Below are 13,005 nucleotides of genomic sequence, written 5' to 3' on the forward strand. Positions count from 1 at the left end.
CTTGAATTTCCGAAAATTTGATCCAACGATCGGAATGGTGACGCGTGGCCAAACCTGGGCCACGCGATCACAAAATATTTTTTTTTATTTTTCGAAAAATGGAATATATCTGAAAAAATGAATTTTATTTTTCAAAAATCCGAGATTCCGACATGTGGCATCCCTATGAGCCGTCGGATCATTTTTTTTTGTTATAACAAACTTGCCGACGTGGCTGCCACGTGGCTGCCACGTCGGTGACACCCGGACGTTGACCGGTCAACGTCTTCGCCGGAGAAGACGATCGGCGCCGGCGATTCTCTCCGGCGCCTCGCCGGAGATCGATTCCGAAGCCGAAACCCGCCTAAAACAACGCGATTTTCTCTTCATTCGGTCTCACTTCCGGCCTACGTTCACATATCGCGAGCTCGACCCGAATGACAAACCCGAACTAGCCTAAACCGACCTTCGATGTCCGGCCGAACCCGCAACTTCCGGCGAACCGACAAAATGACACAAAACTTTGCCGAAGAGCCATGATTCTACCGCAAATCTAATCCTCATCAACTCACGATCTACCTATTCAAGATTTAGCGAGAGAAATAGCTCTGTTTCAAGCAAACGGGGACCCGACCGAACATACATGTCCTGCGATTATCAAACGTGACGATTCCGTGCCAAATGACACATTAACTCGGTCAATCAACATCCATAGAGTAGAAGGTACTTACCTGGAGGTTCGGTGACTTCAGCTTTTTAGAGGTAATGAGCTCACGAGCTCGGAACGAAATGCAAGGTTAGGAGGTCGACGTGAGGGATTTTCATGCGTAAAAATCACAAAAAGAAGCACAAGAACAGGTTCGGAAAGATTGCGGGAACATTTCCAGTCAAGATGCAAATGAAAACGACGATCTATTAGAACCGCGCGACAGGAAACCGAATCGGGAAAACGGCGAGGATGCTCACCTGTTTCGAGCTTGATGGCGACGGCAGGAGGCTTCAAACTCTTCGCGAGACCAAGAGGACTCGAATGACGCTATCGGCGAAGGAAGGCGTCGCCCGAATCGGCCGGCGACGAAGCTTTGAGCTCTCGGTGTTCCTCCCTCCAATGGCGTCCCTCCCCTCTCTCTGTTCGCTCCCTCTCCGATCTCCCCTCTCTCTGTTCTAAAAAAATCCCCCTCCCTTTCTGTTTGCGAACACTCCCTCTTTTGTCCATCCCCCCGTGCTCGCTCTAACCGCCGATCCTTCTAGATTCTTCTCGAATTTTTGTTCAAGAAAAGCCGTTCAAGAAAAACGGCCATCTGCTCTCTAACTTGCGCCTGTGGAGCTTGATGGAGACGATGAACAGTACCGGGTCTCCGGGTCGGATCCGCCCGACCCGGAAGACCCTGTTCGTGCAAAGAAAGGTCAAATCGAAGCAGCAATTGACATTTTTTCACGAAATTGATGCCACAAATCATTTTCCCAACATGGATTCCCTCTGCAAAGGTGATTTTCATGAAAAATTTCTTTGAAATTGAGAGAAAACCCCAAATGTTGGGTAGGATCCGAAATCGATTTTTACAAAATTGGAGTCCTTAATGAAGGAATTAACCTCAATTGAGCCTACCATTAGATTCAGAAGGTCAAAAACTATAGGATAGGGGTCATAGAATTCCATGGGTGCCTCTTAGTAAGATTTAATTTCGAATTTGGCCTTCTAGGGACTAAAATGAAAGAAATTTTTGTGCAATTTAGTCCCTAGTGCCAAAATTGAGCAAATTAACATGCAATTGGATCAGAATGTGAAATGTAATGCAAGAGAATCATGTCACAACCTTAATAGTGAAGAAAGAAAAATAAAATGACCCCAAATGGTATTTTTATGTCTAATTTGTGAGGTACATTTGTGAAGGAACACACAAATCCGAAATGGAATTTTCAAATTTTAAGAGGTCAGAATGAAAAGGAAATTAAAATAAAAATACTGACTATTTTTTTGTATTTTTGTGACCTCGAATGGTATTTTTATGGATTTTTTTGGGTATTTTCCTATTTTCTAAAAAATATCAAAAAATGCGAAAAATATGAAAAATTATTTTTTGTTCAAAAATGGTTCCTTGAGCTTGGCCAAGGCTACCAAAGTTGATTTTGCAATTTTCTAATTTTCTGTGAATTTTTTATGAATTTTCAAAAATAAATCGAAAAAAAAGATTGATTAAAAATCAGGTGTCAACAAGACATCAATGACAAATTTACCTCAAATTACTTTTTTTTATCACGAAGAATCCCAAATTAATACATTCATCACAAATTTATTATAAACTATTTTTTGACCACGTAAAACTCTAAATTGGTACATTTGTGACAAATTTACCCCAAACTAATTTTTTAACCACCAAAAACCCTAAATTGATATGTACGTGACAAATTTATTTCTAACTGGTATACTTGTGACAAATTTATTCTCCGTTAGTTTCCGTTACATTGAGTTAATACCATAAAAAACCCTAAATTGATACATGTGCGATAAATAAATAGCAAAAACTCCAAATAGGTACACCCATCAACCGCTACGTGTAATCTAATTTAATAATTTGATGGTAAAATTGAACGGAAACTAATGGGGGATAAATTTGTCATAAGTTTACGAGTTTGGAGTAGGTTTGTTACAATTATACCAGTTTAGAATTTTTGGTGGTCAAAAAATAGTTTGGGGTAAATTTGTCATAGGTGTGCCAGTTTAGGATTTTTTTATGGTAAAAAAAATAGTTTGGGATAAATTTGTCACAATTGCATCAGTTTGAAGTTTTTCGTCTTATTAATCCTTTAATAAATCGATCCAAACCGAACATGACATTTACAATTCAAATAACTTTTCTTTAGTGTGAAATTCACTGTTTGTGTCTTCTATTTGCGAAAATGTTGTGCTTCATATAATTATCACACAAAACCAGATTACTTCAGAAACAGGACCACCAGATTGATGAACTCAGTTTCAAGATTATATGGAACCATTCCCTCTGTGTAATGAAGAAGCAACCTTTATAAGTAAATTCTTGGGTGCACAACGTAGCCCACGCCACCTATGGATCAACTACAACGTTCACCGGCAATAACTTCTTGTAGAATTCCCCAGATATATGGAAAAATTCGTGCAAACTCTGGGCAGATTATTAGATTTTTAATATCGTTACGAAGGATGTATTTGCTTGGCGTCAAACATTGCCATGTTTTATTTATATCAACCCTATTTACATGAAAGGATCAAATGTACTTATTCCATGTACAATGCATTAGACTTAATTCTGCACATCCCATATTGTTCATATTTCACATAACGACACTCCTCAACACGATGTGATTAGACGGATACATCTGAAATTATGACAAAGCTAAGTAAGCATTCATTATTCATGGAGACATAATTAAGTGCTTGCGTAGAAAACCTACTGAACCCTGAACCCCATCAAAGCTCGAATCCATGCTTGTAGTTGTGGTTGAAGATCCTCTGCCCAGGAGACAACAACATTTTCGGATCGAACTGAGCTTTGCCCTCTTGAAAAGTCCTCCATTTCGGACCGAAGTGTTGCATCCACTCTCTTTCGGTGTTGTAATTTGGGAGGTATTGCTTGACCTTAATACCATTATCTTCACAAAAAAGGAGCACCTCCTTATTTTGAAGGTCGAACTCTTGCCAGTCTTCAAACCCACTCGAATGCAAGAATCCAACCGTATAGAAGACATCTTCATCAGGTATAACAGCAGACATTCTATCGTCCCATCTGCAAAATAGATCAAAATTCCGTATACAGTTGCCAAGGTTTAGTAGAGTTTTCAATCAAGCCACTTAGATTTGATTTTAGTCATTTAGTGCACTACATTTTATGCACTTGCCGGATTTGACCCATTTTTCGACTAATTGAAGACGTGGTGGACAGGTGACCAGTTTTCTAGATCTACATTAGAGGTGTGCATGGTCCAGACCGGTCCGGTCCCAGTATGGAACCGGGGACCGGACCGTAGTCCTAAACCCCAAATTTTCGAGACCGGGGACCAGACCAAGATCGGACTGGACCGGGATCGGCGGCTCGGTCCGGTCCTAGTGGGACTGCTAACACTATTTGCTTATAGAAATCTAACCCTTAGATCTAGATTAACAACTTTCAATCTCAATAATTCAACCTAATAAAAACATACACATGACCATTGTACAACCTTACAAGAGTACTTATAATCCTAAAATAATGAAAAAAGACTAAATTAGAAAGAAAAACACTTAGAACAACTAAAATAGGATTATGCTCCTGCATCATTCTCCTTGAGATGCGAGAAGAGCAATGACGCGGATGAACGAGAGGCGGGACTGCGAGAGGAGCAAGCGGAGAGGCGAAAGCGAGAGGAGCAAGCGGAGAGGCGAAAGCGAGAGGAGCGACCGTTGAGCAAAGCTTTGTTGTGAAGGTGAGACGTGAGCGTCGAACGAGAGGAGAGGAGTGAGTGTCGAATAGAAGATTGGGAAATTAGGTTAACTGGTTCTTCAAAAGTTTCTATTTTTTTTTTAAAATTCTGTGTGTGTATATATATATTGGGCGGTCCGGGCCGAGTGGTTCGGTCTGGTCTCATCCACCATGGTACCGGGGACCGGACCGCACGGTCATCGGTCCCCAGTATTGGGACCGGAGACTAGACCAACCCAGTCCGATCCGGTCCGGTTTGCTCACTCCTATTTTTTGCCATTGCCACGTCGCCAACATGTCAACATTTCGTCGGGAAATGAGCCCGGTGTTGGTCAAAGAACGTTTAGTGCATTAATTTTATTGAAACCAAAGTTTAGTGACCGCAACGCATTAACGCTTAATGACAACGAACAAAACATCTGCTATGAATAAAACTGGTGGCTAGCTAGAAAACTTACTTATTTTTGTTCATAGGGTAAATGAGGACAGTTCCGGTTGTTATGTTCTTTTTCAGAACAATGTTCTTGAAAGCGCCCGTGTTGAAATTGGCAATGCGAGATTTGGGCACGAATAGGTTGAGCCACGGGTGAGGAACGTTCCATAGCCCCTGTCCTTGGAGCTTCAGCTCACTAACTCGTACCCTGTTCAAGAAATCTACGTAGGCGACATCTTTCTCGAACATGAACTCGGGGACATGGCTCAAATCTTTCAATATCATCTCCAGGTCCTAATGTTAACAAGATAACAGTGAACTAAGTTAAAATAGAAGAGACTAAGACGTTTTAGAGAGAGAAAGAGAGAGAGGGGTACTCCAAAACCCTAGCCTAATGATCAAAACATAAGCTAGGATTTTTCTTTTGTGTCTTTTCTCAAAGATAGTTCGATATCCACAAAAACTCACCTTGTCCACCGTACTTTGGGTGCGCTCATCGTAGAATTTGGCTACTTCGATACAGTAGAGGAGCTCGTGTTCGGTCACGAGGGACATCAGCCGCTGGTGGTCGGAGGGAGAGAAGAAAGATATCCAGCTGCCTGAATTTCGGCGCATGAGAAGCGAACCTTCTACATAGTCCATCGCTTCATCCTGGTCCCTTCCATGGCGTGATATCAAATGTTCTTGGCCCATCGTAAAAGCTGAAAAATCACTGTATAGCATTTTCACCCACTTAGCCTGCATTGGATTCCAATAGAACTACATTTACTACCTTGTAGGTCTTCTCATAAAAAAGAGAAAAAAAAATTGGGTTTGTCTCAATCCTAAGGAATAAGTATGGTGAAATATGATCAGATAATGATGATTAAGCCTAATTCGTTGCATACTCTCTTTGGAGCCGGACCCAGTGCCACCCTTGCTCTGGTTATTATGCCAAATTGACCAAGACCACCTAGGGCAGCATAAAATAACTCGGGATTTTTGTCGTGGGAGCAAGTCAAATAGTCCCCAGTTCCTACAAGAAATAAATGTGAAAGACAGAATAAAAATTCTATATATATAGAACAAGAAAGAATCTCACGCATGCATGGAAACATGGTCATCGATTATCCAAGTCGATATATTTCGAAACCCAAAATCAAAGTCCTTGTTCATAATGTAAAACAGTTTTTTTTTTGGCGGATGAGTTATGGTAGTACGCTACAGCAGGACAACGACATGGACTTTGCCGCCGAGGACATCGTTGTCTTTTTCAATGTATACATACATATCCTGCAAAAACTAGTGAATTGGTAGTTGGCTAGAGTTCTTCAGACAGTAATCTGGACGTACTACTTTAACCCAGTTGACTTATCCGGTCAACCTAATCTTTCCATTTAAGTCTTCAACTGCTATGAATCAAAATCTGGAACATGAGCCGGTTGACGTCAACCTCCAGGTATCTTGGGTTGTTAACGTGGGGTAAATATAGTAAATCTCAGTTTCTTGATATAATTCTCAAAGTACATAGTTCAAAAGAAAAAGAAAAAGAAGATAGAACGTTAATTAGATAACTTATAATCTTTTACAGTATTTAACAAAACTGATTTGGTTGTTTTCATATGATGAGCCCAATGCGATGGCTTCTAGGAGATTGTTATCATCTACCGAGATGATAGGCTCATTGAATGTTCTCAATTAACTGAAAAAACTTTAAACGTGAAATACTTAGTTTAATTAAGTTCCTAGTCAATATGTGGAAGCTAAGGGTGAGCGTGATATACCAGTAATAACATCCATTTCATAGACATTGTTGATCTGAGGGCCATATCGAAATGTTTCCCCGCTAATGCCTGCATTGGAGAGCGTACCGCCCACGGTTAGGTACAAGTAATCTGTCCACGAAACTGGCGCAACATCATGTTTCAGCGTCTCCTCCAACACATCGATCCACAGTTGCTGTCCACCAACGTCGGCATAGTGACCGAGCGACGGGCTCCACGATACAGTGGTCCTACTTCCCTTGTTACCGAGAGACGTCATGTCCACGACGACCCCATCACGAGCCATGGCTTGTCCCTGGACGGAGTGGCCGCATCCTCTGGCCGAGATAGTGAGAGGAGTAGAGGGTCTATTGTAAGCGAATGCCACGAGGATCGCAATGTCTTCGGGGCGAGACGGGTGAAGGACAGCCGCGGGAGTTTCTCGGACGATGAGGCCGAAGTCGACAGAGGCCTCGCGGATGGATTCGGGGTCAACGTGGAGGTTGTCGGCGATGGGGAGAGAGAGGAGGTCCTGGTACAGTGAATCGGTCAAGAGCTTGGGTTGGCACACCATGGAGAGCAACGTACTCATCGTGATGAGTGTTATTATCATGCAACGTGAGGCCATTGGACGGTTTTGTGCCATTTCCAACATTGGAGGAACAAAGAGATGATGAACGAGTTGGTGTGTGTTGGTGTCTGTGGCGCAGTTGAGGGGCAGAGCTCACAAGGGCCTCATATATAAACCCGCATGCAGGGACACTATTGTAAAGTCATTCCCTATTGAAAAAAGATAATGACATAAATGATCTTTAAACTTTGACTCAATTTGAATGTGGTTCTCAGACTTAAATTTGTTTAATGTGATCTCTGAACCTTAACCCGATGTGCAACGTTGTCCCTGAATTTTTAATTTATTCCATGTGGTCTTTTGACTTTTGACATATGTTCGATTTAGCCCATAACATCGGTGCTAAATTGAACAAGTGCCAAAAGTCTACGGACTATATAGAACATATTAAAAGTTCATGGATGACATTACACGTTTGACTAAAGTTCGGAGACAACATTGAATGGATTAAAAGTTTACGGACTACATTACATATTAGGCTAAAATTTTAGTAATCATTTGTGTCATTTATCCCTCTTGAAAAAGATAATAATACTATACGCAACGTGTAAGAAGATGATTGGTACGGTTCTTGGCTTTGACTTGCAGAGATTTTGATATCGTTAGTCAGTGATTTGTTTGATCTTATTTCTCTGTTTAGTCTCCCGTGGGTTACCAGTAAAACATACGTTCCCCGATAATTACATTTTGAACCCTAGAAAGGCCCTTACTTTCAGAAGCCTTGATGTCCGTCAAAGACTTCCGTAGGAAACTTCTTCTCTTTAGGATATTAATTGGGCTTGATTCATAGTGATTCTATTATCACATAGTAGGTGAAATGATTTTCCCTTTTTTTTTTTTTTTTTTCTATCTTCTAGTCTAAGTTGCTGAAACAGGAAAAATGTGAACTCCAGAAAGCTGTGTACTCTTCGGAGTTCGGAGTTATATTTATAAGAATTGCCTACTCTTTACAACAATAGGTAGAAACAAGTCAGACACTGACATGAAAAATGTACATGCATGTGGAAAATATAGAGTTTCATGGACTGATATATTATCCAGTGTTACGGAAACAAACTTTGCAGAACTTACAACACGAAATCTCGATCGGAGGCTTTAGAAGCTCCTTGAATCAAACATCGAAAGAGAGCTCAAGCTTTTCAATCAAGCTCAAGTGTATCGAGCCAAGTATCGAGGCCTTCAAGTTTGATCCGAGCGAAATCCGAATGGAGTAAGTCTTTCATGATTCTGGTACATGGACTCACCTCATCCAACGGTGCATGTGATTTGGACTCACATGTATCTGGATCATGTAAGAATGTGTCGTCAAATTTTTTCAATTTTTTTTATTTTTTATGTAATATTTTATTATCTTATATATTTTTCTTTGAAAATGAGACCACGTTCTGTTTTAGGTCGAAGAAAAATTGAGAGAACTAAAAAGAAAAAGTGAGAGATGTGGGGCTTTATTCTGTTTTGTGATTCTCAAAAGTTATTCTTTTTTTCAGAACCAACTTTTTTTTTGTTCTTACTTTTGCTCCAAAACTATTTTTGGGAACAAAATCAAAATCAAAATCATTTATGTTACCAAACAGTATTCTCGTCTTTTTTTTGTTTTGGGGAATAGAATCAGAGAACTAAAATGGTTACCATGCAGGCCCTTAGACAACTCAACTCAAATGGACCACACTACCATTCACTATTTTGTTTTTGTCTAAATTGTGATAGTTCAATTTAAAACATGAAATATACACAGCATCCGGATGTAGTCGGTCAAGTCTATTGTTTAAAATGCAAACCAATGCATATATGGACGGGCCTGCCAGTGGCCAAACCCTAGAAATACAATTAATCTCTACTTTATTTTCGTTGTATCTTGGATGTATTTATAAACATTGTTAGTTCAAATGTGTCGTTCAAGTATTTTAGTGCGGCCAAACCCTAAAAACTAGCGGGGTCAAGTCTCTATATACGTACTTAGAAAAGGTTCAATTACTACTTGCTCGTCTCCTTAAGTTCAAACTTTGCATGGACCACAGAAAACGTGTCACTTTCCTGAAGACTTTTCCACTGTAAAGAGGATCGTTCATATTTATAGCTCCAATCTAGAAGGAAGAGTTGCATGACAGCGGGGGTAAAAATCTTTGATTGCAGAGCAAAATCTCCAAGTTTGGTTGGGAAAAGGACGTCGGATCTCCAGAGGGTCCTCACTGTATTTTATCATCGTGGATTCTTGTCAAAGATCAAAGATACGCAACGACTTTGACTTTTTTTCCCTTGCAGATTAAACACAGTTTGGCAACATCGTGCCATTGGGGTTCATAGCTGTCCGAAGATACCTCGACAGGAGGCCCAGATCTTCCTTCAATGCAGGTGACCATCTCGATCATCATTTGAATCGTGGGTCGTAGGAAGAAACAAAATTACAGTTGGAAAAATCTGCTGATGATCTCGAGTCGGACCGATTGTGATCAAATAGATACACGGGAGATCTGATTCGGGTACTGGAAGATTTGCCACAATGCATCGTCAAAGATTTAAATGTTGTGATGGTGGGAGGGGACATCAACAAGATTTTCTTCAAGAAGATCTAGTTCACGATCCTGATTTAAGGGGTACGGGATGACAAATCTTAGGGGAGTAACTTGAACATCAATTAATAAAGAAGGTCGCCTTAGGCGACCTTTCATTGAGCGCGTGGGCGCACAGATATGAAGAGAGATATGGTTGTGACCGCTGGAGGCGCGATCGGGCTGGATGGGGTAGCGATGGATCGTGGCACGTGGCGATGACTCCATATTTTCTTCAAGGAGTTGCTCGAGCAACGGGTGACAATTTAGCGCTAAGGCTCCGATTGTTTCGCGAAGAAAGAGTAATTTGGAAAATATTTTGCTAAGAATGATCGTCTGTATTGTTTGAAATAATTAGTCTATGATTTCCTTTTATTATCTATAACAATTTATGCCTAAACAATTTCGTGGACAATGATTTTTTTTTTTTTTTGGTTCATTCATTTTACGTAAGTGACACAAGCGGTCATTGTTAGGAATATTATTTTCCAAGTCATTCATTTTGTGAAACAAACGGACCCGAAGTTTATAATAGTTCATAACATACTAGGTAGACGTGGTCGGTTCCATGTAACCGCCGGTTCCGGTTCCTAAAAAGGTGGAACCGCCGGTTCGGGGCCGGTTCTGGTTCCGGTTCGGAATCGCCGGTTCCTAGGCCCAACGGTTCTTTTTGAGCGGGCCTCCTCCCTTTTTTTTTTTTTTTTAAATCGGGTTGGAACCGGAACCGGCCCTTGAGTCCCGGTTCCGGTTCCAGGTTGGAACTGTGGGTCCGGTCAACGGGCCGGTTCCGGGCTCACGGTTTATTTTGGTCATGTCTAATACTAGGCCTCCATTCGTTTGGCAAAAAATGTGGCATTTCTGAAAAATATTTTTCAATCACAGATTTGAAAAAAGGTAGCCCCGTTGTCGTTTTCCTTTTCTCTTCATTTGCTACGTGGCCGGAACTCTTGTCGTTGACTCTTTTGGATTCGGATAGAAGATAACGAGGACCCTGAATTTTGGCTTAAATCGTAAAGTGGTCAACTTTAAATTTGCTTAATATAACCCTTAAACTTTTATAGGAAAATTCCAGGAAAATGAGGGTATCTTTTTTCTCTTTAACTTTTCTTTTTCTTTGTCCATTCTTGTTCGTCTATGTTGACCTCCCTCCGTCTGGGTTTCTTCGGTTATGCTGGATGTATTTAGGTGTGGATTTGGAGGTGGGCCATTTGATGTGCCAGAGTTTGAATTCTGATTCTCATGAATTTTTTTCTTTGCAGGCTAAAGAAAGATGTGCGGATGCTAAGGAATGGTGTGCGGAAGTCGAAGAATGATGTGTAAAGGCTCTGATACCATGTCATGATATGAGCTGATGGAAAGCTAAATGGAGGAAAAATGTATTGCTTTCTCATGTTGAAACTATATGAGTACAACCCTATTTATAGTACGTAAGCCTAATTAATAAAAGGAAAATATACATTATTTTATTAAATCAATTGAGGACAATCATATTAAATATACGATGTCAATCAGCGCCAATGATATCTTCATCATATCAAGCAGGATGCCAATCAGGGCCAATAATATCTTCATCAGTATCTACAACAGTATCATTTAGGAAAATATGTTAAAAAGAACATAAAAAATTAACTTTGACTTACAACTAAGAAATTTCTGTTTAAGAAGTAAACCTTCAAATGTGGTACCATCTTTTGGGCTGGGCCAATCCAATCTGAGAGTTCTTCAAAGGGATCTTGAAGCGGAGAGCCCCAAACGAATGTGTTGTTTGTGATTCTACGCTGGCCTAGAATTATATGATATTTAGAATTTGAATAAACTCGATGGTTAGTTTTAGCCCATATAAATGAAAGAACATATTCTGACCCAAAAAAATAAAATAAAAATGAAAGAACATATGAGATTGATGGAGAGAAACGATTGCAATCACTTTGTCCTTTAGTGGCTCTAAACTTGGAACCGTGTCTGATCATGTCTATTTTCTTCTCAATCTTCTAATGACTTGCCGATTCTCTCCAATTGCTACATTTACTGATTATCTCCAATCGCCAGTTGTCGCATATCGACAACAAGTCAGCAATTGATTATAAATTAGCATAAGCATCGATATCGCATTTATTCACAGCGAATGCGTGCCTAGCGACACTTATTGCCATGGACAAATATCGATGACTTTTTTTTTTTTTTTTGTAGACATATAAATGTTGATATTCTGTGAATTATCAGTATGTCAATTTAGTATACTAGTTTCATTTTGTATTATATACTTATGTCGTGTAACATCAATTGGTATCAAATATGATATGATTAAGAAATCGGATATGCTTAATACATTTTAAATGTGTGCTCATGTTGATTGTCGCAATACATAATGTTACTAAAAGGAGATAATAACTATAAGGCCGGAGTTATTGTAATCTCCCCTTGGACAGTTATTGGAGGGATTTGATCTAATGTCACTCTATCAGGACAATGAAACAAATTGACCTCTCTCAAGTGACCCTTCTTAATTCCTCGAAAAATCGTACTTGATGATATGTGTATATACACATGTGTATATATATATATCAGGGCGTGTTTGTTTCATGAAAAATGAAGGGGTTGAAAAATATTTTTCTTAAAAATGATCTATTGTATCGTTGTTTATGTAAATGTTTAGACATAAATTGTTGTTGGTAATAAAACTATTTTTTATTGGACAATTGTTTCAAGCGATACAACTAACTTATATCTGCAATTTCCATGTTATACCTCCCTGGAGATGCTTGGTTGACGCAGGGACCAACTTTGACACTTGTTCTAGCATATATCTCCAATTCCCAACTTGGGTTAATTACCCAAAATAAATATTAAACTCCTTGATCAACTGCAAATCGTTGACTAAATTATTACGTAACTTGTCTGTCCTTGTCTTTTGATAATGCTATCTATTCTGATTTGCATAAGCGACTAATTTAGACCCTAATTATCCAATTACTCTTTGTTCGTCAGTATTTCCTTAAAAAATGTCAGCTAATGTATAGATTATGCACCTGCTTTCAAGAAATTAATGCTAACTGCATTATTTGGGGAAGCTGTGTTGAAACGGGAAATGTCATTAGTTGACACTTCTGCACTTATTTTGACCGACAAATTGAAGACTGGAACCGGTGAAAGATGCAGAAAATCTCATTCAGGGGAAAGAGAAAAAATTTCTGCAATACCTAACTTAGAGGGGAGAGATTTGGAAATTGATTTT

General features: G+C 39.7%; 1 protein-coding gene across 1 annotated transcript; it reads right to left on the minus strand.

Annotated features, from left to right (window-relative positions):
* Positions 1–3,331: 3,331 nt before the first annotated feature.
* LOC115750314 (cytokinin dehydrogenase 3-like) lies at positions 3,332–7,275 on the minus strand. The gene is made up of 5 exons (XM_030687579.2): positions 6,612–7,275; positions 5,736–5,863; positions 5,317–5,586; positions 4,874–5,142; positions 3,332–3,743 (listed from the first exon to the last, which is right to left on the minus strand). The coding sequence occupies exons 1-5, from the start codon at positions 7,243–7,245 to the stop codon at positions 3,428–3,430; spliced, it is 1,617 nt and encodes a 538-aa protein (XP_030543439.1). The 5' UTR covers positions 7,246–7,275; the 3' UTR covers positions 3,332–3,427.
* Positions 7,276–13,005: the final 5,730 nt, after the last annotated feature.

This window comes from Rhodamnia argentea, chromosome 1, assembly GCF_020921035.1.
Source record: "Rhodamnia argentea isolate NSW1041297 chromosome 1, ASM2092103v1, whole genome shotgun sequence".
NCBI classification, from domain to species: Eukaryota; Viridiplantae; Streptophyta; class Magnoliopsida; order Myrtales; family Myrtaceae; genus Rhodamnia; species Rhodamnia argentea.

Excerpts from the sequence above, each read along its gene's own strand:
- LOC115750314 (XM_030687579.2), bottom strand. The coding sequence starts at position 7,245 with ATGTTGGAAATGGCACAAAACCGTCCAATGGCCTCACGTTGCATGATA. Across the intron at positions 5,143-5,316 it reads CCCAAAGTACGGTGGACAAG|GACCTGGAGATGATATTGAA; the intron begins GTGAGTTTTTGT and ends TGTTAACATTAG. Across the intron at positions 3,744-4,873 it reads TACCCTATGAACAAAAATAA|ATGGGACGATAGAATGTCTG; the intron begins GTAAGTTTTCTA and ends TCTATTTTGCAG.